Source organism: Sylvia atricapilla, chromosome 4 (genome assembly GCF_009819655.1).
Source record: "Sylvia atricapilla isolate bSylAtr1 chromosome 4, bSylAtr1.pri, whole genome shotgun sequence".
NCBI lineage: Eukaryota > Metazoa > Chordata > Aves > Passeriformes > Sylviidae > Sylvia > Sylvia atricapilla.
In genome coordinates, this window is record NC_089143.1 from 57,926,404 (window position 1) to 57,952,679 (window position 26,276).

General features: G+C 39.7%; 1 protein-coding gene across 1 annotated transcript; it reads left to right on the top strand.

The window, feature by feature from the left end:
* The first annotated feature begins 2,096 nt into the window (after nt 1-2,096).
* On the top strand, nt 2,097-26,276 carry USP38 (ubiquitin specific peptidase 38). The gene is made up of 10 exons (XM_066318002.1): nt 2,097-3,061; nt 4,348-4,483; nt 8,922-9,051; nt 9,303-9,404; nt 12,085-12,243; nt 12,574-12,767; nt 13,171-13,264; nt 14,102-14,208; nt 15,312-16,659; nt 19,979-26,276. Exons 1-10 carry the CDS (start codon nt 2,377-2,379, stop codon nt 20,138-20,140), a joined length of 3,117 nt encoding a protein of 1,038 aa, XP_066174099.1. The 5' UTR covers nt 2,097-2,376; the 3' UTR covers nt 20,141-26,276.

Here is a 26,276-nt window from a genome sequence, read left to right on the forward strand (position 1 = left end):
CCTTTCCGTGCATGTGTCACTGGCAACTTGATTTTAGTGCTTCTTTCTTTCAGAGTTCTGTTTCGGATCCTGAGAGGACTCCTCATTTCCTCGTCTGGCTTCAGAACTCACAGTGCTAGAAAAAAAAAAATAAACAGTGCTAGGAAAAAAAAAAAAAAAAAAAAAAAAAAAAAAAAAAAAAAAAAAAAAAAAAAAAAAAAAAAAAAAAAAAAAAAAAAACCCCAACCAACCAAACCCTTCATTCTAGTAAACATCAGAAAATTAAAACACTCCTAATCCAGATCACAGAAGGCAAAGCATTAGGTTCCACAGGTATACAAGCCACACAATCTAGCACCTTCTTCAAAGCTAATTTTTTATGTATGTTTACAACAAAGTCCTTCTGAAAAAAAAATAGTTAATTTTCTGATATTCCAATACAATACACTGTATAAACACAATTTAGGTAATTAAGATGTTGGTGGTAACAGACTCTGACCTTTGAAAAGTTCTTATAAAACAGCCCTTGATCAACACACTTTATACTGGACTGTAATGACTCGGTAATTGCACAGTGGTTTCCAGAACCAGACTTTACATCTGTGAGGAGCAGGAGCAAACAGAAAACTGAAGGACAGAGGAACAAAGTTCAAGTCATCTAAGCTGTTTAACTGAGCAATTGAAATATTTTATCAACAGGGGGCTCCATTTCCAGGCCATCTCTGAACTTCTTGGTTTCATGTTTTGTTATTTGACAGCTGTAGTATCTTACAGCTGTCCCTGGAGGGTTTGTGGGCCTTTTTTCTTACTCTTAAATCAAGAGTATCTGTTGTCAGCCTAAGCTTCAGCTCAGATTCTGCACCTGTTCCATTTCAAATACTACCAGAGATTAATTAGGCTCATTTTCCATGCTCTCCTGATGCTGAATTACAAGTATTGCTCAAGCACATAGCATGATGTTTGTTTTGAGAAACAGCTAATCAAGAAGGCTTTGCCAGCACACCCAGCTTATGTCACCAGCGAGCTGGCCTAAAGGATTTCACTGGAGTGAGTGGAGTTGGGTCTCCAGTTTGTTCACTGGCAATGGTCGCTTTAATTCAATTTGTGACCTAGTTCTCAAAGAGATAATACAGACAAGGAGGAGGGAGCTCTGAGAAAAGTGATGTATTGAGTGGCATCCCTGCCCATGGCAGGGGGGATTGGAACTAGATGACCTTTAAATCCCTTCCAAGCTAAACCATTCTCTGATTCCATGACTGTATAATATTCAGTCCTTGTAATTTGCAGAACATTTTTTTAACTTATTCTGAAAATGTACTGTGGTATGAAAATGCAAGGTACAATAACAAGATTCGATTATTGGAAATTTGTGCTAAACTGGGTCAGAAATGAAGCAATATCAGGCTTAAACAAGGATGGGAACACCCTCCCAACTCAGTGCAATTACCGAGTCATTACACTCCAGTATAAAGCGTGTTGATCAAGAGCTTTTTTATAAGAACTTTTCAAAGGTCAGAGGCTGTTACCACCAATATCTTAACTATGTAAATTGTGTTTATACAGTGTATTGTATTGGAATGGTATCTAATGTGTGTCGGCATTAACTACTGCTCTGTTAGAGCGCTGCTGAACAGCAAAGGCTTCTCTCAGGAGGTGCGGCTGGTCACAAGCACACCTGTAACTAGCATTCGCTACTGAGCACTAACCAAAGCAAGGACGAGCGATAACTGAAGCAATAAACACGCATCCCATGAGGAGCTGACGGGCTGTGCGCGCAGGCAGAGAGCGGGAGCGGGCGGCCATGGCCTCACCCGCCAGAGTGTCTCCGTGAGAGCGGACGGAGCGGGCCGGCGGGACCTTGTGTGAGCAGGGGAGCTGGTGACAGCGAACAGCCCGCCCCGGCTCTGAACTCTACGGCTCCTCGGCACCTTTCCCGACACTCGAGCCCTTCCCGTGCCCGGTCCGAGCCCCGCCCGCCGCCCCGGTCCTCCCGCCCCCTCACGGCCAGGCCCCGCCCCTTCTCCGCCCTCGCTCCGCCCTCGCTCGCCATTGGCCGCAGCCCGCGCGGGGGGCGGGGCGTGCCGCGGCTAAGCCGGCGCCTGCGCGATGCCCCTCCGCCCCCTGCGGACCGGCTTCCCGCTCGCTCGGCTCCGCTTCCGGGTCGGGGCCAGAGCTCGGCCGCGTCCGCCGGGGTCGCCTCAGCCGGACCGGGGAGCGGGGCCGCCGCCGCCGCCGCCCGGGCGAGGGGCGGGCAGGAGCCGCGAGGGCCGCGCGAGGAGCGGCGGCATTGCGCGGCAGGGCGGCGAGAGGGCCGCGGGGAGGCGGCGGCGGCGGCGGCCCCCGCTGAGGCCTGGTCCGGCCCGCCGCCGCCGCCGCTCGGCCGATGCGCCCGGAGCCATGGACAAGATCCTGGAGGGGCTGGTGAGCTCGTCGCACCCGCTGCCGCTGAAGCGGGTGATCGTGCGGCGCGTGGTGGAGTCGGCGGAGACGCCGCTGAGCCAGGCGCAGTGCCGCGCCATGTTCGCGCTCGGCACCCGGCTGGTGCTGCAGGGCCCCGACCCCTTCCAGCGGCAGGTGGGGCGGCAGGTGCTGGACGCCTACGGCCGCTTCCACCGCGCCGAGTTCGAGGCGTTCTTCAACCGCGGGCTCGTCCTCGGGCTCTTGCAGCGCGGTTACGGCGAGCTGAGCAACCGCGACCCCGCCATCCTGGACTACATCCAGGCGGGGCTGCGCCTCATCATGAGCTGCCCCTCGGTGCTGGAGCTCTTCGAGCTGCTGCAGGTGGAGGCGCTGCGCCTGGTGTGCGAGCGGCCGGCGCCGCCGCTCTGCGCCCGCCTGTGCCAGCTGCTGGGCGACTTCCCGCAGTGCCTGCCCCGCGGCAGGAAGCTCTCGCTCGCCTTCTGCCAGCAGCTGGTGCGCAGCATCGCCCACTTCCAGAGCCAGGGCACCCGAGAGGCCGAGCTGCGTCTCTACGTCTCGCAGGTGACCCAGGTCAGCGCGCTGCTCAGGAGCGTCTGGAAGGCCGAGCCCGACACGCTGCTGCCCTCCCTGCAGGAGCTCTTCGCTGTCATCTCCGCCGCGGGTGAGCGGGAGCGGCGCGGAGGAACGGGGGCACGGGTTATCCGGAGAAAAGGAGAAGCCTTAGCCCAGGCAGTGAGCTTCAGCTGGGAACCACTGCTTTCTCTCTCAGATGCTAAAATGCAACTTCTTGACTGTCGACAAAGCAAAGCCTTTTTTATTTCCTGCCCAGCCCTCAACAGCTAGAGGCGGAATAGTGATATATTTTTGCTGCAGGGCAGGATGGCGTTTGGAAAAACTCTTAGTGCAATGCTTTAAATTATATACCGAAATGAAGTTTTGGGTGCACTGTTAAGAAAGATTTCAAACTATCAGTAGTAAAATGTGTATGAATATCTCAAAGGCTGTTGCCAAGAAGTTGGTGTCAGACTCTTTGGTGGTGCCCAGTGACATGACAAGGAGCTAAGGCTATAAACTAAAACACAAGTTTCACCTTAACATGAGGAAAAACTTGTTTAGATTGCAGGTGGCAAGAGCACTGGAGCGCTGGCTGCCTAGGAGGGTCATGGAGTCTCCTTCTCTGGAGACATTCCAGCCCTCCTTGGGTGTGTTCCTGTGGTACCTGCTCCAGGTGACCCTGCCTTGGCAGAGGGGTCGGGCTGCATGATCTCCAGAGGTCCCTTCTGTTCTGTTATTCAGTGGAAAGCTGCTCTTCCTTCTTGCTCCTTGGAACTGTTTAACAAATTGGGATTTATAAATACGTATAAGTAATACATGTAAAAGCAATATATAAAACCCTAGGAAGCATCCCAGTGCCTGAGTAAGAGAAATATGATTGTAAGTAGGTCCTTCCTGACTTCTGAAATCTGTGAAGTACTATAATAGTTCCTATTGGAAAGTGCCTTCACTCTTGAGGCACCTGGGAAACTTAACATTGCATTTTGCTGTAAGTGGTGTGATTAGCAGAGAGTTGTTATGATAGGATGTGGGAAATACCAGCTGCACTAAATTCCGAGGCTTAACATGAAGTATGATGAACACCTTATGGTGCTACTTTTAAGAAAAATACAGAACCTGCTTCTCAATTCGATGTAGGGTGGAGGTTGGGAGATTGTCGTTTTCTTGCATGGATATGAAATGAGCTAAAGGAGTCTGTAATTCACTGCTGTTCATTGTCCTGAATTCCTTGATATGTTTTAATTTTGGTTTGTGGTAATGGATTGCAAGACGTAGGATAGATTTATTGTCACTTCTAAACAGTGATGAAGTTGTAGGGTAGAACATGAAGCTTGCTTTTTTCTGTGGGGTTTTCCTTTTAGTGTCTTACATTGTCATGCTCAATTGTTACAGATACTTCGTTCGAACCTTCTGTTGCACTGGCAAGTCTTGTGCAGCACATACCTTTGCAGATGATTACAGTACTCATCAGGAGCCTTACTACAGATCCTAATGTGAAAGATGCAAGTATGACTCAAGCTCTGTGCAGGTAATGTATTTCATTGTCAAGGGAGAGAAGAGTCTTTTTCTTCATCTTGCCTTTCTTGAAGTTGTTTGTTATTGAAGTTCCATTATATAAACCAAACAAACAAATGCATAAAAAAGAGCAACTTTTAAGATGATATTTCAAGTCATGATTTTTGGCATGTTAAGGTTTAAGGCGAGAGATACATACATGCATATATATATATATATATATATATATATATATATATATATATATATATATATATATGATGCTGTGGGTATTACTGGAGTGGTTTCAGTTTAAGGTTGCTGCCTTCATTGCTATTGTGGCTTCATTCTCCAGCCCTTCTGGGGTGGATGAAGAGGGTTAAATAGAAACTAAGATGAAACACCTGTGTTCCTCTTAGATGACATCTTAAGTGAGATCTCCTGCCTTGTGGAAGATGATATAAGTAGGAAACTTCCTGGGGTTTACAGTCAAGCTGAGAAATAAGGTCTTGTTTCCAGAAGTTGAACCTTTCTGCTTTTCCAAGAAGCCAGGATAGCATTCTCATGTGATGGTATTAACCATCATCTCCTGCTCTGAAGAGAGGAGACACTTTAAAATGAGTTTTACTGCTTAGTTTTGAGGTTTTTTTCCTGCCTAGATATCATCGTGATTTTTTTAGTAGGATTCACAGAGAACAGTCTCTATTACCCTTTTCACTCAAACCCTCACAGGTTTTTTTGGATGTTCTTTGAATGATAGAGGAATAGGAATGATGTAAAAGCAATTGCATATTATGTTTGCCACTAATCTAACCTTGAGTAAGTGTGGTGGTGATGAACAGCAGTGTAAACAGGCTGGGATTCAGATTGTAATCTTGGTTAATACATTCAGATATGTGAATAACAGTGATGCAGAAAGATGACAGTGATAGAAGGTGAAGACCTTGAAGGTTTTTTTTGCTTTTTTTAAACCCTCTTGAAGCAATTGTTGAGCACTGAAGAGTAGGAAAATGGGTAATGCAGTTAAACAGGGGGTTATTAGAAATCTGTATTGTTTAAACAATGACTTTTAAGAAGCCTTAAACTAAGAGTTCAGTATCTGCAATATTATTGCTTTTATTACATCCATTTGCATGTAGTGTAATACTTAAGCATTCGTGTAGTGCTTGAATATCTTGGTGGAATGCTGAGGGCTTTCTCACACTGAAAACATTCCTTGTATTTACAGTAAGCTGAGAAGTTGTATTTCAGTGAGAACATAATGAAAAGAAGCAGCATTAGTAATGCCATTTGGTGTAAGACATATTATTTAGGGACTTTAAAGCAATCTCCTTGACTGAAGAGATTTCAGCAAAGCTGTGTGCCCCAGTCTAAAAGTCAGAGCTGGGAAATTCAGGATTTGGTCATGCTGATAACTTGCCAGTAATGGTGATTAATTTTCAAGTTGGTTAGTTTTAACATGTGTTGCATTTCTTCATCAAGACAGTGTGATCATGTAACTGTAGCTTGAGAGCAGCTTCTCTGTGTGCCTCTGCCTAGGGAAGTAATGCAGCGCTGAGCTTCGGTTACAGTAGGGGCTGTTATTATCAACTAAGTGCTCTTTTTTTTTGGTACCAGCCATGTAGTGGGTGAGTTTTTCTCTTGTTTTTGAGAGGGAAGGGCAATCTTACTTGCATAGCTCATTCTTTGAGGTAATATTCTCTCTGAAGAGCCTCTAGTTTTGTTCCATGGAACCTTGTTGTTTTTTTTTCTGGCTACTCTCATGTCAACACTGCATCCAATTTTTTTCTACATCTGGCAACCCTTTGCAGTTATTACTGTTTTCTGGCTTAGTGAAGTAATTGTTCAGAGGGTTAATGCAGCTGGAATGTCTGGAGCACCAAATGACAATGCTGTCATCAGGCTTGCAGCATTCCCAGGAGAGACAGAACTCCAGGCACAACAAGGTCTGAGGAGAGTCAGTAGAGCTTTGCTGACTGTAAATTAGAGACTTTGTTGCTCACTTCCAAAGTATAACTTCTGTGGCACTGCAGAGTCTGTCTAAAGTTGAACACAGAGTAGTAAATAGTTTATATTTAACAGACTCATAAATAGATTTTGTTCAGAGGGGGAGGGACCTTAGACACAAGATCATGTTAGAAAGGGTATTTGGCTTTTGGCTGGAGCTGTTTTTGATTGACTCAGCTGTCCCATGAAACTTTATCTGAAGCATCAGTGAGGGAAAGCAGAAAACTGTTGAATTTCTTTGAGGATATATGGCTACTTTAAGAGTCTACTTCAGAACTCTGGGAGGAAATAGACTGGCTGTACTCAGGACCCTGAGAAGTATAATGCATTTTTGCACTTCAACCCAAGTATCTTTGTAAAGAGAAACTGCAAATTTTGCTAAGAAAACTCCAGATGTAACCAGGTGTTCTGTCCTATTGGGAAAAAATGTAAAATACTGTAAAAGACTTGTGATTTGTTGGGGGTGCCAGGTGGTCTGAGGATCTTCTGTTGCTGCTTTGGGGTGTTTGCTTTTTAATCTGAGGCATTCACACCTGAGCTGCCAAATTCTTTGATGTAGTGAAGAAGATATTTTGTGAAAAAAGTTACTGGTCGAAGTTGTGCAATTATTTTTTATTTCTATTCAAAGATACCAAAAATACTGTCCTTACTAGGCACATATATGGGTAAAAGACCTGATGAGGGTGATATGAGGCAGAAGATCGTCTTGAAGCTTTTAAGTTTCTCTTCATCTAGTCAAACCCCAAAAAGCATCCTCTGTTTATGTTCATGCTCATGGCCCATACTAGTTTCTGCCTTTGTATCAAAAATGCAGTCATTGATTGCAACAGAGCAGAAGCCAAGTAAATGCAACCAGAATACCTGTTCTTCACCTACCAGATTTAAGATCTGATGCATTTTGGGACAGTCTCAAGCAGGTCTGCCAAGCTCACCTCTGTCTCTTCTGGCTGTTCTTTCTGCTCTCAAAATCATTAACTCAGATTAACAGTCAGATGTTTCAGAATTGTGGTTCTGATATAGAGCTCTACAGAATACTTGTCTAAACAGTTAAGAAAAATATATTGTCATTAGGCTTAAATTAGCTGTTCAGGTGTTTCTGGCACTGCTGAGAAATATCAAGCCTATAAATCAGGCAAGAAAGATTTGAAGATGATTAGACTATGAGTTGTGGGGTCTTCTTTAGGTAAAGGTTATTCTTTTGCAGACAAAAACAGTTAGTATTTTTGATTTTCTGTTTTAGAAGATATATGGAAAGGTTGCTCAGGATAAACATGTTTGAGTTTTAACATCTTGAGCAAGTGAGAGTTTTGTGTGAATTCAGAGCTAAAAAACCTGCAGACTTTACATACAGCCGATGAGAACTGCTATATTACAGTATCATTCTTTATTCTGAACTCTAAAGACTACTTTTCTTATCTACCTTTTCCGGGATACCTTGGGGGGCTACTCCCTTGAGCCCTTTGTTTGCTATCACCCAACACATCACCAGCTAATGGTTGTCTTCCTGCCTGGCATGCCTACATCTCAAAGCTGGCTTTCATTTCTATTTCACTCACAGGTTTTATATTTTCAGTATCTCTTGCCAAGCAATCGTATTTGTAAGCTTTTCCTGTCTCACCTTTCCCAACAGTGCTGCCTCATCTTGTTTGAAGAAAGGAAACTTGTGGACAATTAATGAAAATTCAAAATATTGCCAAGTAAAATCTCAGAAGAACCAAGCCTAAATTTTGTGTTTTAGCTGGCACTCCCTTACAATATTGTCCATGTCTTACAATTGCATCAACTCATCTGCTTGTCTGCCTTAAGGATCAGTATCAATTGATTACTAATTTAAAAGGATAGAATATCTCTTTTTTCTGTTCCTGATATTTCACTGTATTTTCTAGGCACAGGAGGTATCTTCAGTGGTATCTTCACTTTTTTCTTAGCTCAAGTGAAATTCTCCCTTTTGAGATGTATGTAGACCCCAAAGTGCTCAATGTATTTAAAATTATTAGATTTTACCGTTAATTGAGAGTGTTTGAGTTGGCTTCCAGGTGTTGTAATTGAAGAGGCTTCCTTAGTCAGTTTTGGTCTGCTTTGGGGTAAAAGGTGTTAGAGGGGAGGTTACCAGGTACAGGCACTTTTTCAGCGGTAAGTTTTTGTGAGATGTTAGCTCAATGTCTTAATAAAATCAGGGTGCATTTTCTAGACTAATAAGAAAAATTACAAAATACTGACTTTTTAGCGCTTATTTATATTTGCGGATGCGTATTTACTCAAATGTATTAAACCATTATTAATTTCAGAATTAAATTACTTGAGATACAATCAGAATTAATTTACCACTTGCCTAACATTCCTACATTACTTATTGTGAGTCCTCCTAAAAAGCATGTAGCAAGGTAATAAGCACTTTTTTGTTGAGATTCAAGTTAGCGGCATATCAGGTTTTTTATATTTTTTGTTCTCCTGTTGCCTTGCAGAATGATTGACTGGCTGTCCTGGCCTCTGGCTCAGCACGTGGAAACATGGGTGATTGCACTGCTGAAAGGATTGGCTGCAGTCCAGAAATTTACCATCCTCATTGATGTCACTCTGCTTAAGATCGAATTGGTATGTTGGAAAAGGGCATTCAAAACTGAGGGAGAGGGAAAGGAATTGTTACCAGCTGTGCAATTGTGTAGCTTTTTTTTTATTGTAACATAGTGTCTTCTTACTCTGCAAATATGATGTAAATGCATCTGTAACTGTCACTTGCATGTAGTGATTTTGTCTATTTCAAATGGTTGAGTTTGAAGACTTGTTTTTGTGTTTACTGAAATTTTACTTTGCAGATTCACTGAAGTAAATGTGGGTTTTTTTAGGTCTTTAATCGACTTTGGTTTCCTCTAGTGAGGCCTGGTGCCCTTGCTGTCCTTTCCCACATGTTACTTAGTTTCCAGCATTCTCCAGAAGCTTTTCATTTGGTGAGTTGCTAAATAACTGTTTTTCAGTGCTTTGAAATGTCCCTCACTGTGTTATTTCTGAAATGGGCGTAAAGAGCAGCAGAATTGATGCGCTTGGATTTTTGTCTGTTGGAAGGTCCTAGAGTCAGGTTCCTGTGCAAGGCTTTTTAGCTTCCAGATTCAACCACTTCATATATAGCTGGAAGCAAGCATTGTCCTTCCTTGTATATACCTATTTCTGGCAGGAGTATCTGGGTACCACATTTGGACTGCATGCTTCTGGAAATCCATTTTATGTGTGTGACATTGGCAAAGTAGGTTTTTGTGGACAGCTGTTTGTGGAAAACAGATAACAGAGATAATCTGCTCTGTGTAACCTGGTCACCCTGAATAGGCTCATGAGACCAAGAAGTGCTTAACTTCCAGAAAGTGGAATTAATTTGTTCATGTTCATGGAGAAATTAAAGGTCTCCATTTTTAATGACCCTTCTTCAAAATGAATTTCATTAGTTAAAGCCATAGATAGGAGAGCATGATAGTGACTGTTTGTTTTAGTACAGCAAGGTGTTCCCTCACTTGGTGTTCAGTTTACAGTTTAGGAAAAATGTCTGAGATTTCTGGCACATTTCTAAGCTGTCCCCGAGGCTCTGAAGGGGTGTCAAACCCTTTCTTTGATGTCAGAGTAATTGCCTTATGCCCATTACGTTGCTTTTTAAAAAGAGGTGTCTGAGGTTTCTCCACTGCCCTGATCTTGTAGGATAGAAATTTGAGCCACAATTGAAAGCTTTGAATATGCTCAAAACATAAATATTTCATCTATTTGCTGTCTTGCTTTTATTCGGAGAGAGACAAAACTTGAGAAAAAATGTACAATATAAGATAGCTTATTCTAGAAAGAGAAATTTGATTTAACAAAGAAAATTTCTATTGGAGGCTGTGTGCTGTACTGCATAAATACCTCCATGCAAGATTTAATGACCATTTTTGCTCCATTTTAAGCAATTTTCTTTGCTATCAGTTTTTGTGCTAGTGCCATTTAATATTCTGTAATATCTTCCTTCACTTTAAATGCTTATTTACTTTTTTAATAACAAATGGTCAGATTATGAAAGGGTCAGATGCACATTTGATAAATAGAAATGAATTTACTTGGTAATGCTTCTGAAATTGCATTGCCCCTCCTTACACTTGAGCATCATTAGCATAAATATTTTTATAGCAGAAGCAGTCTTGTACTTAAGATGTAGAACTGACAATCATCAAAAATCTAGTGATATATCAAAGTGTAACGCAACCTCAAGCCAGAAATTACAATTCTGTGTGTACTGAAAATGTGGCTTTCAATATTATCCAGCCTGCAGAATTTGACTCTCTTTGACAGAACTGAGAACCTGTACATTTTCTGTTCTTCCCATGTGCTTTGTCTGTGCAGAACTATTGTGTCTCAGGTCTACTTGATACAAATCTCCTTCTTGGAGATCAGTAGTTGGTTTCTTGTTGCTGTGTACCCACATTTATAAAGTGGAAGACAGAATTTTTCATTGCAATAGCTTTCACTATTGACTTGTGGTACAGTGAACACATTATTTTTGTGTTTTTCTTTTTAAACACTGGGTGTCTTGCTTACCTGAAGAGCAGGGTTTATTTATAGAGCTGTAAAAATACTTTTTATACCCAGAGAATTTGAAAAAGTGTCAAATCAGTATTTTGCACCTAGCCCCTTTTACTTTGGTATTTTGGCCTATATCAGTTCTTGTAATTGGTATATCTTCCTCATTTTCTTGTGTTCTTAAAATTCCTATTCTGTATTTCATGCCTGAAGCTTACAAATTGTTTGGTAGTAATTAATGATGAGAAATTATTCTATCAAGTTCTTTCACAGTTAATCAATTTTGATCACTTGGAATGTGGCAAAGGTGTCTGAAATACTTTGGTTCACAGTGAGAGGTCCCTACTCTTTGTAAATTGCTTTGAAGTAAATTTCTGCTTGCTGTCTTAAGGCTGCTGTCTCATGCATTTAAAAGAGCTGTGCTGAAAAAGAGGAGGGAGATGAAGTAAACATTTCTGATTCTAATCTGGCCCAATTTAAAGGCCCAATAAGTTTCCATTAGATTAGTAGCTGTGGTAAACTTTCAGCTCATAGTAAATGACATGGTTGTGGTTTATGGAGCTGAGCTGCCTCACTAGGTGGAGCTATGGGTCAGTTTCCTTCTTTAGGAATAGTTGGAATGTGTTCATTGGCTCCTGAGTCCAAGCATTAGATTCTGTTAAAGGAAGATTGAGAGGTTTGTTTTAAAAACTGTATCTGTGAAATCAGAACGAGATACTAAACTGTTAATGGTGACACAAAAGCAAAATGTTGCAGTTAACATTCTTAATGAGTGCTTTTGGGCACTTCCTATTTGAAACCTTAGCATGCGCCTTCTAAGTTCATGAAGTTGGTTCTAAAACTTGCCATGTGAGCTAAAGAGAGCATTGAATAATTAATTGTGCTGCTTAAACATTGTCATGTGTAAAGAATAATGCATGTTTTTCAAGTCACTGTTTCTCAACCACTTCTTATTTAATAACAAAATTGCAAATGCCCTGTCATTTGGCATGTATAAACCAACAAAGTTCAATTAAGTATTTAGTACGTGAAAAAAACACTGAGAAAATGCAGTTAACACCTTCTGATTTGTTTCTTTGTTTTCCCATTCAGATTGTCCCACACGTGGTTGGTTTGGTTCACTCCTTCAAAAGAGATGGCTTGCCTTCCAGTACAGCCTTTTTGATGCAATTGACTGAGTTGATCCACTGTATGATGTATCATTATTCAGGATTTCCAGAGCTCTATGAACCAATTCTGGAAGCTATTAAGGTACATTAGGAATGTTAAGAGCATGGAATTTTTTGTTTTCCCAGATGTGAAACTGTAGTTCCACAGATCCAAATTGTTTAGAGCTTCCATGGGGAGAGAAGAGCTGACAACATAATCTGTGTTTGAGATATAAAATAAATATAAAGCTTTGAAGGAGAAGGTTGGGGAAGGGAACAAGGACTGGGGGCTATATCTCCTAGGCTATCAGGGATAGCAGCAAGACCTTGAAGAAGCTTTGGGGAGCAGAAGATACAATACTGCTGAATGGCAGGACCTGTTAGAGAAACATCTAAAAAAATCTATTGAGTGTGTTAAATGCTTCTCTTGCAGGATATGCCCAAACCCACTGAAGAGAAGATTAAGTTGATCCTCAGTCAGAGTGCCTGGACATCGCAATCCAGTTCTTTGCCGTCTTGTTTATCTAGACTTTCTGGAAAATCTGAAACTGGGAAGACAGGCCTAATAAATCTAGGAAATACTTGCTACATGAACAGTGTTATTCAGGCACTTTTTATGGCTACAGAGTAAGTGCTTCTTAACAGCTCTTTGCAAATAATTCTTGCAGTCACCACATTCTTGATTTTCACAGAGTAGTACATGTCCTGGGGTCTCTCAGCTTGCTAGAGCTGAGTGGGTTTTTTGCACTCAATTACTGACTGCTTATGCTTTTGTTATGATCTGGAAGGGTATTAAAAACGGTCTGTACCCCATTCTTACACATTTAAATGTTTAAAGACCTAGATATTTTGCAGTGTTAATTCTTACTATACAGTAATTTTATATCTGCACTAGAGCAGAGCTCCAATATTAAAGGGAAGTGTTATGTGTTTTGCCTTCTTTCAATTTGGAGTAACAATCTGAACTGGAATGATACCTGTGTTGTTAGAAGTCTAGCAAGGAAACTGATATCTCTCTCTTTCATTTCAGTTTCAGAAGACATGTTTTGTCTCTGAATCTAAATGGCTGTAATTCCCTAATGAGAAAATTACAGCATCTTTTTGCGTTTTTGGCCCATACCCAGGTATGTCAGTTTTCCATCTGCTTTTCTTTAAGCCTACATCTGTATACCAAAATTGAGAATCAAACATAGTGCCAAGGGAGTCCTCTTGAGTACATCAAGTATAAATATTACAGTTTTGTAAGGGAGCCTGCCTTCAAATGCTCAGATGGTATGGATGGACTTAGGAAATACACATTTCTCTCAGTGGAAGGTGTCGGCATTTTGTTGCTCTTATAAATGGACAGTAATAGGTTTTCTTTGAGAAGCAAGGATGAGAAAATCCAAGTAAGACCTGAGTTGATGTACATGCTGATTTTATGTATCTTTCTAGGGTAAACTCTGACCTCCTTCAGTGATTTTTATACTAAATTTTATTTTAGTTCAAATTCTAACCTGAACATTATTAGCTGTCCAAAACATTTTGCTAATGCTGGAAAGGCACGAGATACTTCTGTTCTCTTTGAAAAATAGCAGTACACTTGTGGAAGGGGATGAGCCTGGATCAGCTTCAAAATAAATGGGTACTTATGAAGTCCTGGTGTTCTGGGGAAAGCAAATAGGTTTTTTTGCTTACCCGCAAGAATGGTAGCTGCCACTATGCATAATACCTGGCTTGCACTCACTAAACATTAATATTTGCCAGCAGGATAAACTATTTTTATCTTTGTACTAGAGGTGATTGCTACAAAACTAATGGCTCTCCCTTCATATGATTAAGTTGTTTGAATGTTTGTACTGTGTATTTCATTCAGCTACTTGGGACTAATGTAGTCCGAAGTTCAGCTGTTAATATTAAAATAACATAACCAATTTTTTAAGTAGTTCTTTGTAACCTTGCCTGTTCTTTCACTTGAACAGAGGGAGGCATATGCTCCTAGAATTTTCTTTGAAGCTTCCAGACCACCATGGTTCACGCCTCGATCCCAGCAGGATTGCTCAGAATATCTTAGATTCCTGCTAGACAGGTATGGTTATGGTGCCATTAATGGGAAAGAATCTACAGCCTTACCAGCCTTACCACATAATGTTGAACTCTTAGGAGCAGTTGTGTAACAGTTCCACTGCATGAGTGGGAATCAGGAATTTTCAGCCTCATTCCTGTCTTTCTCTGGTTTTCTGTATAGTCTATGAACTACTTTTCTTCGTGGGTTTAGTCTGTGGTGAAGTCTGGATGCCATCTTGAATCCACATAATTAAAAACAGATTATGGTGGTAACAATGTGCCACTTTTATAAATCTAAACATGGGTGTTATGTTCAAGTTGTGGTCCTGTTGTTAAATGAATGTGGTTGCTGAAAGCAGTTTAGTTGTGCTTCTGGAATTTCATGTTGGTGGAGACAGCTGTGTTTCATACAAGGCACATAAGTCACAAAGAGATGTACATATCTTTATAACCAGTTAATTAAGCAAGCAAATTAACTGTGGCAGGGATAAATCAGTAATACCTAAATTTATTAATAACCATCTTTATTTTTGGCTTGCTGAGATGAGGCTTAAGCAATATTGCTTTAGGACACATACTGCTTCTGGAGAGATTTATCTCAATAGTGAAATAATGTTCTCTTGTTTTTCCCCCATGTCTTGAATTTCTCTTTTGGTTTGGATTTTTTTGCTGTAGTTTCTTAACTTTCCTGGCTGCAGAATTCGAACATTTTCTTTGGAAATAGTCTGGCAGTAGACAAATAGTTACTTTTTCCTCTTACAAAGTCTGACATACAGGACCAGTCAACTCAAGAGCTGATTTATTAACACAATGTAATGGTGAATAATAAAAGCATTGTTGGGTTTTTTAAATACTTGCCATTTCTTTCAATATATCTGTTATGTGCTGTTATATATAACGAGACCCACAATAAATGCATTTGTGCTTCTTGCTTGTGCACTCTGTTTTGAATGGTGTAGTTCTCTATGGTTCACCTTCCTTGTGTAAAATCCAGATCTTTTTGGTGTAAGACACTTCTAGCAACTTAACATCTGTATTTTTAAGCTGGGAAAAAAAAGTCTGAAATAGTGTGGCAATATTTGGAAAATAGCACAGTTACTTGGATTTATTTTTCTTTGTCTTCAGGTTGCATGAAGAAGAGAGAACTTTGAAAGCGTTGTCTTCAGCCAAGAGTTCTGAAAGTGTAATGACTGACGAGTCCCAGGCACAAGAAGCTGTCCATAAAACACAAGTATTTACTGAAGCACCTTGTGTGGGAGGTGAAGAAAGAACTCTGATAGAGAAGATGTTTGGAGGAAAGTTAAAGACTAACATATGCTGTTTGAACTGCAAAAGTATGTCTCAAAAGGAAGAAGCTTTCACAGATCTCTCTTTGGCTTTCTGTCCTCCAACTTCCTTAGAGAATGTTGATCCAAAATGCATGGAGCATTCTGAAGTGAAAGATGACTACATGGTGCAAAGTAATACTTTAGCAACCAGTCCTGCTGCAGAAACACCCCTCAATAATTTGGAAGTAAATCGTGGATGTGGCACAATAATAAATGAAGGAACCATAGAAGACTTTTCTAGTGAGCCAAGTGCTGAGAATACCACAATTTCTGAACTCAAAGTTGAAAACAATGGGGATATGTCTCAGAGTCTAGTAGGTAAAAATACCCTGTCAGTTACAGACTTACTCAATTATTTTCTGGCACCTGAGATCCTTAGTGGAGATAATAAGTATTATTGTGAAAAGTGTGCCTCTCTACAGAATGCTGAAAAAACTATGCAAATCATTGAGGAACCTGAATACCTCATTCTCACTCTTTTGAGATTTTCCTATGATCCAAAGTGTCACATAAGGCGCAAAATCTTGGACAATGTTTCTCTGCCACTTGTATTGGAACTGCCAGTGAAAAGAGCAACATCTCCTTTAGCTGTTGTTTCAGGAGGCTGGTCTGTTGGTGTGGAGATTTCTGATACTGGAGAAAACCTGGCTAAAAAACTGAAGCCCTCAGGTGCTGATGAAGTGACCTGCCCACAATTGGTGCCCTATGTGTTAAGTTCTGTGGTGGTGCATTCGGGTGTATCCTCTGAAAGTGGACATTATTATTCATATGCTAGAAATGTGACTGGGTCAGGACCATCAGGGCTCTGCCACCAGTCTACAGCTCTTTCTTTAGTTTCTCCTCAGGATAAGTTGTTTACAGAGGAGAGTCCTTGTACTGTTGTAGAAAATGAGCTGGACACTGAGATGCCAAGAGAATGGTTTCTGTTCAATGACAGCAGAGTGACATTTACCTCATTTCAGTCAGTCCAGAAAATCACCAGTAGATTTCCAAAGGACACTGCTTATGTTCTGTTTTACAAAAAGCAGAACAGCACCTGTGGCTTCAACACCAATCCAGCAAATGGCCTCTGGGTAAATGGAGACCCTCCTCTACAAAAAGACCTCATGGATGCAATTACAAAAGATAACAAACTGTACTTGCAGGTAAGATGGAAGTTTTGTGTAAAGGCTCCTTAAGCCTCACAAGAGGCAGTCCAAAGGAAAGAACAAGGTAGCTTTTAAGTAGACTGCTATATTAACCTTATAAGTTCACCAGTCTGTCTTCATCTTGGTGTTCTGGGCAGGTTTCATAGGAAGGTTGTCACTGTTACATGGGAAACGTCAAGGAAAATGGCATTAACTCATTTCGGTTTCAGCTTTGAGTGGAGATGCTTGTATAGGTTGTGTAACCACTTGTAATTCCAGACAGGAGAGCTTCAAACAGTTGAAACTTTCATTGCCTTTACTAAATGGCTTAAGTTTACTTAAAAACTTCGAAGTGATGTTCTTACTAGTGCATTTTCATTTGTGGTGAAATTATACTTACAAAACTGTGCTTACCCAAATGCTGGAACACCTGAAATGATGATCAGATGTGGAGCGACTGGATTTTATTTTCCCTTTACTGCCTATACAGTATCCTCTGGGACCAGCACTGCCAGCAGCAGTGGTCTGAGAAGTTCACCAGCTGTGGCAGCCTTTTTGTGTTTGCTGTTAAAAAAAACGTGTTTTCCATACTTAAATATATTTTTCTTAGGGCATTGCTGCTATTTTTGGATGTTCTAGGAGTAAAAGTATGTTTTACTGTGTGCTCTTTGATGGGTTAAGCTGTTCCTGTAAGGTTATAGGTTAACTCAGATTCGAAGAGCTAGGTAAATTTAAATTAAAAAAAAATAAAAATAAAAAGAACTAAATCTCACTGTGGAAAATCTGCTGCAGGTATTTTACAAACATGAATGAGCAGGAAAACTGCGAGCTTACATTGCACCTCTGTTGCTATTTTCAAGCTGTGTGGTTAAGGCATTTATGTCCTGTCTGTCTTTGCTCGTGTGCCACATCTTGTCTTGGCTTTCTCTTGGCTTCTGTAGCAGCAATCTCTGATCTCAGAATCACAGAGTAGCTGGCGTTGGAAGGGGCCTCTAAAGGCCATCTGGGACAACCTCTGCCACAAGCAGGGACATCTTCAACTAGACCAGGTTACTCAGTCTCATCCTGCCTGGCCCTGAATGTTTCCAGGGATTTCCAGGGGCATTTACACCTCTTTGGGCAAACCCCAGTACTTCACCACCCTCAGAAAAAATTCATTCCTTTTATTAATCTAACTCTATCTTCACTTAGTTAAAACCATTACTCCTTGCCCTATTTGGTGGGGTTTTTTTCCTTTTTAAATTGTAATTATCTCAAAATGAAAAATATTCTTCAAGCATATTATTTTTGTTTGTTTTCTAGGTTTGTTTGTTTTTAGATCTTTACCTGCCTTTCACTTTGGAATTCTTCATTATTGGCTTTCTTTGTAATGTTCTATTCATCTCCAAATTTCTGAGCTCCTGACCTTTTCTCACTCTAATTGAGGCTCTTTACAAATGCTGGGTTACTGTTTTTCTCAAATTAATGCTAATACTGTGATTCACTGAATTAGATTATTCTAATTTTAAGATGCCATATTTCACTGTTGGTTCAGAGTTCTAAACTCATGTTTTCCAGCTAAGTTAAAAATATATTTTTGGGTTCTGAGAAAGCCTTTAATTTTTAGAAGACGGGTCCAAAAGGATTCTGTATTTTACTGCTTATGTTTTGCTATTGCATATCAATTTGCTACATGGTAAACATAGATGTTTTCAGTATAAATAACTAAACCTGCAATATGGGTAGCTCCCACTCAACTTAAAACAAATTTAAAAACACTTTCTGGGAACAAGTGGAATGTAAGGTGGGGTGCTCTGCATTACTTCTGCATTATTCTGAATCCAGAGAACAGTATTGACTATCAGGTTTAACTTAGGTAATGTAGTATTTGTTGGGATAAATGTAATAAATACAAGGATCTGAAAACATGGAACATTTTTAGAAGTAAGGCTATTGCTTGTAAAAAGGCCAGTACTGTAAGCTAAATAGTTTGGTAGTGTAGTTTTTCAACTAAACAGGCTAATTATGCAAGGTCTACTACTTTAATCAAAATCTGCGGTTGATGTCTGGTATTACCAGTGAGTTTTTAATATTTACTTGTTATTGCTAGTAAGCTTATTTAGCATTTGGTGTGTCATAGAGTTAGCTACACACCTATGACTCCACATATTTCTGGAGACAGCGTAATATTGTCTTCAGTGATGTGGCCAATGCCTCTGTGTAGATAGTGTCCTCTAAATATCTTCTATAATTTTGAAGATGGATATGCATTTCAGTCCTTAGTAGTCCTATAGTAGTTTCACACTTTGGCTGTGTTTTTCAAGAGGGCAAAATAATTTAAACTCACAAGGATTACCTTTAGCACCTGTGAGAGTATTTGGACAAGACTTCAGTTTATTAATAACAGTCAGGAAGAAATCAAGGTGACCCCTGTAGTTACTAAAACCCTGTTCTAAAGTTCGCTGCCGTTGCCTTTAGGGAGGTGTGTGGTGATGAAGTGTCATGTGAGGGCAGCTATGGTTAGGAGCCTTAGAGCTGGAGTTCTTTCTGCTTGTTGCCAGGTCTCTCCCTCAATTTTTGAAGCTCTTGGCCAGTGTGAGAAGGGTATACTAAAGATACAGAAGGGACGAAGTAGTGCATGATATGTCTAATGAGGGAAAAGCCTGTCCTCATCCCCAGCTTAGATGGCTTAAGAAACCTCAGGAGCATTCAGCAGAAAAAGCTGGCAGAAGACAGATCTTTCATGTTCCTTCCACTACTGTAGGTACATTTTTCAGCAGTTAACTCTGATTTTCATAAGGTGCTTGAGAGTTGCAGAGTCTTACTAAGTTGTAACACTTGGCATAGCAGTAATACTTGAAAGCTGAAAAGCTGCAGTGAATAGAAACTAGGTAGCTTGTCTGTCTTTTGGCCTTTTATCTGAATATATTGTTACTCTGTGTAGCTGATTGAGTGGAATGAAAAAATGTCTTTAAAGTAATTAACATGGATTTAAAGGTTTTTCCTTTCAACTTTGCAACCAAGAACAAGAGCATCTGAAAATTGCTAGGACAAAAATTTGTATGAAACATTTATCACAATATGTTTTGTTAGCTTCTCATCAGCAGTCTCATTTTTAGTGGCATTCCATGTTGCTATAAAATACAAATTTAGCATTAATTTGGATGGATTTATTTTTGTTTCACTTTTGCTTGCTGACAATCAGCGAAATTGTATGTCTTAGATTGGCTGTGGATGTTCAGCTTGAAAGTTCAGCAAAGCCGTTCACTAGAAAATAGTGATGCTGCTTTGCAAGCCATTTCAAGAGCATAAGATTGTGGGTTGTTTTTATATAATTGTCTTTACTCTTTCATTTCAGGAGCAAGAGCTTAGTGCTCGAACACAAGCACTTCAAGCTGCCTCAGCCTCTTGCTCTTTCCGACCCAATGGATTTGATGACAACGATCCCCCGGGAAGTTGTGGGCCCACAGGTGGAGGAGGAGGGGGTGGGTTCAGTACCGTCGGTAGATTGGTCTTTTGACTATGAAGACAACCTGGAATACACTGGTTCCAAGGCAGCCTAGTACTGCTGAGGACAAATAAAATACTGAACTCTGTCAGATATTGTACCAGGCTTTGAGACTTGATCCTTGTCCAGAAGCAAATATTGGTGGTTTTTTTGGTTGTTTTATTTGAAATAAATAAGCGCATAATGGAAAAAAAACCTACCTCTTAAAAGTTTAGTTGCTTTCATAGTAAGATATGCTTGCCCAAAACCCTGAAAATTAAGATTTTTTTAAGTAAATCCTAATGACATGGCATTAAACTGAGCAAAATGCACTTACATCAGTTTCTCTTGTCCTCATCCACTGAATGAAGAAAATTCATTTTTTACTCTGATGGTATTGCTTTATGTGGAAGCCCATTTTCAGATGGGCTAAACTGCATCTGTAGTCTCTCACCCACTGCTTATTTTCAAATCCAATACCTTTGTGGATTTTCGGAGATGATGCAACTTGTAATGAAGGCAATAACTTAAATGTGACATGATACAGTACTTTCCAGGTTAAAAATTATTCAGTCCATTTCCAATGTAAATGAAAAGAAAAAATTTATAAGTATTTGCTAACTTGTTATCCAAAAAAGTGCATGTTGTGTAGGAGCAGTGTTTTTAAATAGAAATTGTTAACTTTGTAGCATTTCTAATTGTTTTGAGGATTTTAAAATTATTTCAGGGAATATATCTACTGAGTATTGGAAAGGAAGAGATTCTGTATGTGCCTTGCAGTACTGTAACTTAAACTCTGAGGCTGCAAAAGATGAGAAAAATGTCTTAGTAGTTGATTTTTTTTTTTTTTTGGTCAGCATTAGAAATCAAGACATTTATAGAAAGCTTTTAGGTTTCCAGAAGTAAAAATCTGTTAGTTTAAAATGCAGTAAGTGTTGCCCTTTATTTTTTGATTAAAAAATATATATACCTAGTGATCTATAACTTTCATGGCCTGTAATGCTGAGGAAAAACCAGTCATAAAAACAGAGCCATGTCTGTGAAGTCACAGAAAAGCTGCCTGTCTTGATCTTTTCTGAGGATTTTTTGCTTATAAGAGTCTTTTGAAGTTTTGATTTTGGGTTTTGCTGGTAGTGAGAACTTTCCGGTGAGTTCAGGATAATTTTTCTTTTTTGTCTGCAGAAGCCCAAAATGATTCTGCCTGAGGAGTGGTGTTTGACTGCTCATTAGGCCAGCAGAGGTTGGGGATCCACAACTTTGAGTCTTGGCAAAAATAGCAACTTTGGTTTTGATGTGCAATGAGGATAACAGAAGTAAAGGACTTGGACTGTTGAACCCAGTGATTGGTTCTTGAGTAATCTTAGAGTGAAGTGTAAATTTATTTAAAATATTTTTACAAAATTCTGCACTGTTTTTGCTGTGGTTTTTTATTCTGTTAGCTGACAAAATGTGTCCTTAAAAAGCATGTGGACCTCGCAGGTTTTAGCACAACTGTATAAAAATAAGCAGGTCTCTTAGAAAATGCTTTAAGAAAGTATAAGATAAGTTGAGAGAATGAAGTCTTGTTCATATGATTCTAAATACATGGAGTTTAGTCTGAAAGGTAACTTAGCTTGCAAGGTATTTTTATAAATTATCACTAAAACTATGCTATTAACGATAGGTTCAGATGTTATACTCAAGAAAGCTAGAGCAGCTCACTTCTTTTTAAATACTTTCCAAGCTTTCTTGTGACAGTTTGGGATACTTTGGCTTTGGCCTACTCTTTTCATTGCTATCTCAGCTGTAGGTCTCTGAACCGGGGGTTCAGCCACAGAAACATGGAATGTTTTGAGACCAGCATGAGGAACGTTCTCATTTCATTGTACTTGGAGGAGGGTTTTTTTTGAAAGTTCACTTTGCTTTGAAATTCTGTAACTTTCAGTCGAGGAGGTTTTTATTTCCTTTTAGGCTTCTCTGCCAGTTTGCTCTGGTTTGAAAATGTTTTATAAGGCAGGTTAATATGGCTTTTTCGCCCAGATTGAGGGCACACTAAAAAGCTGTCTACTCTTTGCATTACCATGGGAATATTTTGTCTCTCTGTATCAATTTACTATTCACTTTAAACTGCTTGTAAGTAGAAGCAGGGGCAGGTGGTTTTAGTCTATATGAAATAATTTTGTAGAGGTCAGTTTTGGTTTTATGTTCTCACAGTAAAAAATACAAATTATGCAGCCTGCCTAAAAATAATATGTAGTATGTCTTTCATATACCTGTTGAACTATATTTATTTCAAGAGCTCTTAGAAGGCTTTCTACACCCTTGTTTGCCTGTTCTAAATTAGATGTTAAATATGGAAAATTTACATGAGAATAATGCCAATCAGGTTGGATCTGCTTAGGAGCAAAATAATGGATGTCTGAAACCGAAAATAACTTTTCTTTCACTTTGTTGATTTCTGTCAATGCACTTGCTTGGGGTTTTACAAGTCGATTTTAAAATTCAGGATACCTTTCTGCAAGTCTGTTTGCTGACCTGACAGCTATCCTTGGCTGGTGAGTCATAGATACCCAACTTGGAAGGTTTCAACAAACCTCGTGGAAGTGGAGAATTATTTCATGCTTTGAAATGTGCACCTTTTTTATTGTTACAGTAATGGTGTTGCATGCTGCTGGACATGAGAGAAAAATTTGCATATGGTATTGTTTTCTGTTGCTTGTGAATGAATGCTAGATGGTTTATTTACCTTTTTGTCTGCAGTCTTAATATGTTTTCTATATTGAATCGATAGAAAGATACAAAATGCATAAGGCCATTGCAGAAGCTTAGGGTTTTTTGTTGTTTCCTTTCGTGAACAAGATGCAGTTGTACTGACCTCGAGGGTGGTATGTCTTAAAATTGTATTTGCTTCTACCAAGACAGAATGTGATTTGGTCTTTGTTTTAATGGTCACTGAAGTTGTGTTAACTTTCTTCTCTGCTGTTAATTTTGTGCACTTTTTTCATGTGGAGCATTACAGAGGATTACTGTGACTGTCTCCCCTGTAACAAGTGATTACAATGTCTATGAGCCCATTTATCCAGGATGAGGAGAGAAGAGGCTTTTTTGGATAACTCAACAAATCACACTTTGTGGCTAGCTTTCTTTCTCCTTTTTTTTTTTTTTCCCTGTGTTCTCTTCTCTGGAAAGTTCAATATTTTATCTTCCCTATGCTCTGAAAGTTTAATTTCATAGATAAGCCTTAATTATTTTTTTTTTAAATCTGTAGCAGTAAGTTTATTCATTGAGTCAGAACACTTTTTTTGTGCAAGTGACAGGCAAAGGGCAGAAGCTCTGGGAGCTGAGAGTGTTGAAACAGAGTTAAATGGGTATAAACTTTCTTTAAATAAAATTTAGATTAGAAACAAAGTTCCTAATTTTGGAATAGCCTTTTGGGTGGAGCCTTGCTTTGAAGGAAGAGCCAACTATGTCTATGAAAGAAATTAAATGCAAAGTGGTGTTTGAATAGTAGGCAACTAGACCTGATAAACCAGAGGTCCCTTCCTAGAATTTTGCTCTTTTGTTGGGTTTCCCGTCTTGCCACATTGCCGGTTTTGTTTCTAAGGCTCAAAGATTTGAGGGTAAATAAAGGGACTATTAAACTGTGACATAGTAAAAGTTAACTGCTCGATTTTGGGTGGTGTTGGTCTGATATAGGGGAATGAAGCATAAGCATCTCCAAATCATGGCAAGTGGAAGCTTGGAGGAGTTCTGATCTAAAGAAATGTGCTCAGTTTCTAACACAAGGCTGATTTCCTAGGGTAACAACCTACAATGAGATGTAAAGAGTTACAGCACTTGGTGTCCTCAGTAGGCCATAATCAAATGGAAATTATTGGACATTTTCAAAGGGTGAGCAAATGATCTCTGATGTAAATGAAATCAGAATAGACAATCTTCAAGGCTTTCATGTTCCCCGCAGCCAGTCATCATAGGTCTGCCTAAATCTAAATTCAGAGCCATGAGTAATACATTGTTAAATCACAGAGGTGTGGGGTCAAATGTGGGAGAGAATCAAGATTTGTATGGTGCTGTCTGGGTGGTGTCCCACACTAGCTCTGGCTGTGGGGTGTAGTGTGGCACTGCCTCACCACATGTGCTTTTGTGTTACAGTGCACACACACATCCCCCAGTTCACTGGGAATCTGCTTTTGCTTGAATTAAAGCATCCAGATCAAAGGCACAACAACCAAAGCTACACATTGTGAAGCACAGATGAATGCATTTTGGTGCAATATGCACCCTCCTTATTAAAAAGAGAAAATCCTTTTCTGAATCTGCAGGATTCTAGATAGGAATATGGATTCAGGATACACATTTCTTGTTTCCCCCTTTTTTTTTTTTTCCAGACAATATTTTTAGTAATCAGGTGTAAAAGTGCTTTAATAGACACGTCAAGTGAGACAACACTGGGTGGGTCCTCATGAAGTTGCTGTGGGAAAGAGGAACAGCAGGTAGTGAAGGCGAAGAGCTGGAACTGAACTGAAATGGGACAAATGCAGAAAGGATAGGGTGGCTCTGCTCTGATTTAAAAGTTGCACGTTTAATTTCACTGCTGTGACTTTATTCCACCAAAGGATACTTTGTCAACAATGCCTTGTGTTATCTGAGCCTGATCCTTCGAAGTTTCCACTGTATCATTGTATTCATTTATATTTTGAAGGAGAAACTCTCAGTAGGCAGATAGAAAAAATGCTGCTGAGCGTATTAAAGGTTGACATTAACAAATTAATTCAGCAACGGGATATGTGATTGTGCAAGCAGCTGTAGTATCATACAGCATCCTCGAGGCCAGTGGTCTCCAAACTTTGATTGCACACCCATGTCACTAAAAACTTAGGTGTGCACACACTCTATGTATATTTATTAATTTATAAATACTATATGTACTACTATACTAATATATTGTGTACATACACAGGAGTAGAAATTGAAAAAGTATGAGAGAGAAGTGAAATAAAGACTATTTTTAAATTATTTAAAATTTTGTTTGTTAATTCTGCAAAATACACTTTCTTCTTGCACCCAAATGAATTGTCTTGGGGTGCATGCACCTCACTTTGGAGACCACTTCTTTAGGGTAGAGTCTTGGAAAGAGTTTTAACTTGATGAGAACAGGTATCAAACCTGACCAGTTTATAATTGCAATTTCTTTTACTCTGTGAATATAGACTGTTGTCCTTAACTTTGTGCTGCATGACCCTGCTTTGGATCTCTGTTTATTCAGAGTTCTTATAAAATTTGGTCCAAGGGCTGTGAATCATTTCACCGTTCATTTTCCTACAGTGTGCATTCAATGACAAAAACAAGAGTGTCAGCCTTAAGTGGTTTGCAGAAATGCGAAGCTGTTCCAGTTTGGAGGGGAGGGCATATCCCCTGCCAAACACAGGGGTGTGTTAGTACTTGGCTTTAAAGGTTAGTACCATTTTTCAACTGACTTGCCCTTTCTCAGATGTTCACTAAAGAATTGCAATATTTAGTGCTCAGCTTCTCAGAAAAAAAGAAAGTGATTAATTTTCTTCCTGTATTTTTCCTGGTGTTTGTTTTACTGGACTACAGTTGAAACCATTTTTTGCAGTATGCCTGTTCTTCTTAAATCTTGTAAACTGGCATAAGTTTTTAATAGTATTTCATATCAATTTTTAAAAATTGATGGGGCAAAATGACTGTACATGTGTTGGGCTGCATAAAGAAGTCAATATATATATTTTAAATGCCTCAAAGGGTGTCTCAAAGTGTGTAAGTTTTCATGTGTTTGACTGGAGAGGCAAGATAAATGTTCTAGTAAAATATAACAATGGTGATTTGGGGTTTTTTAATTGTATATTTTACCTGTAAATCTCAGCTTGAAGCATCTCACACAAAAACAGGGAAATAAGTCATCTGAGAACTCTTGATGGTCCAACTGTATCTGGAGGATGAAGTAGCTGGATTTCCTGTGTATTTACAATGCAGTGACATGACAGTGTTTCATTTGAGTTGTCTTCTGAATTGGTGATACTTCAGTCTTCAAAGAAGATGAAATTACTTCAACCTGTTGAAATAATAAAGGACATCAGAGTTGGTCAAAATGCAGCCTTTCTTAATGAACATGGAAGTTATGGCACAGAAACATTCAGGCCTCCTGTAAATAAAGACATGATTCTCAAAA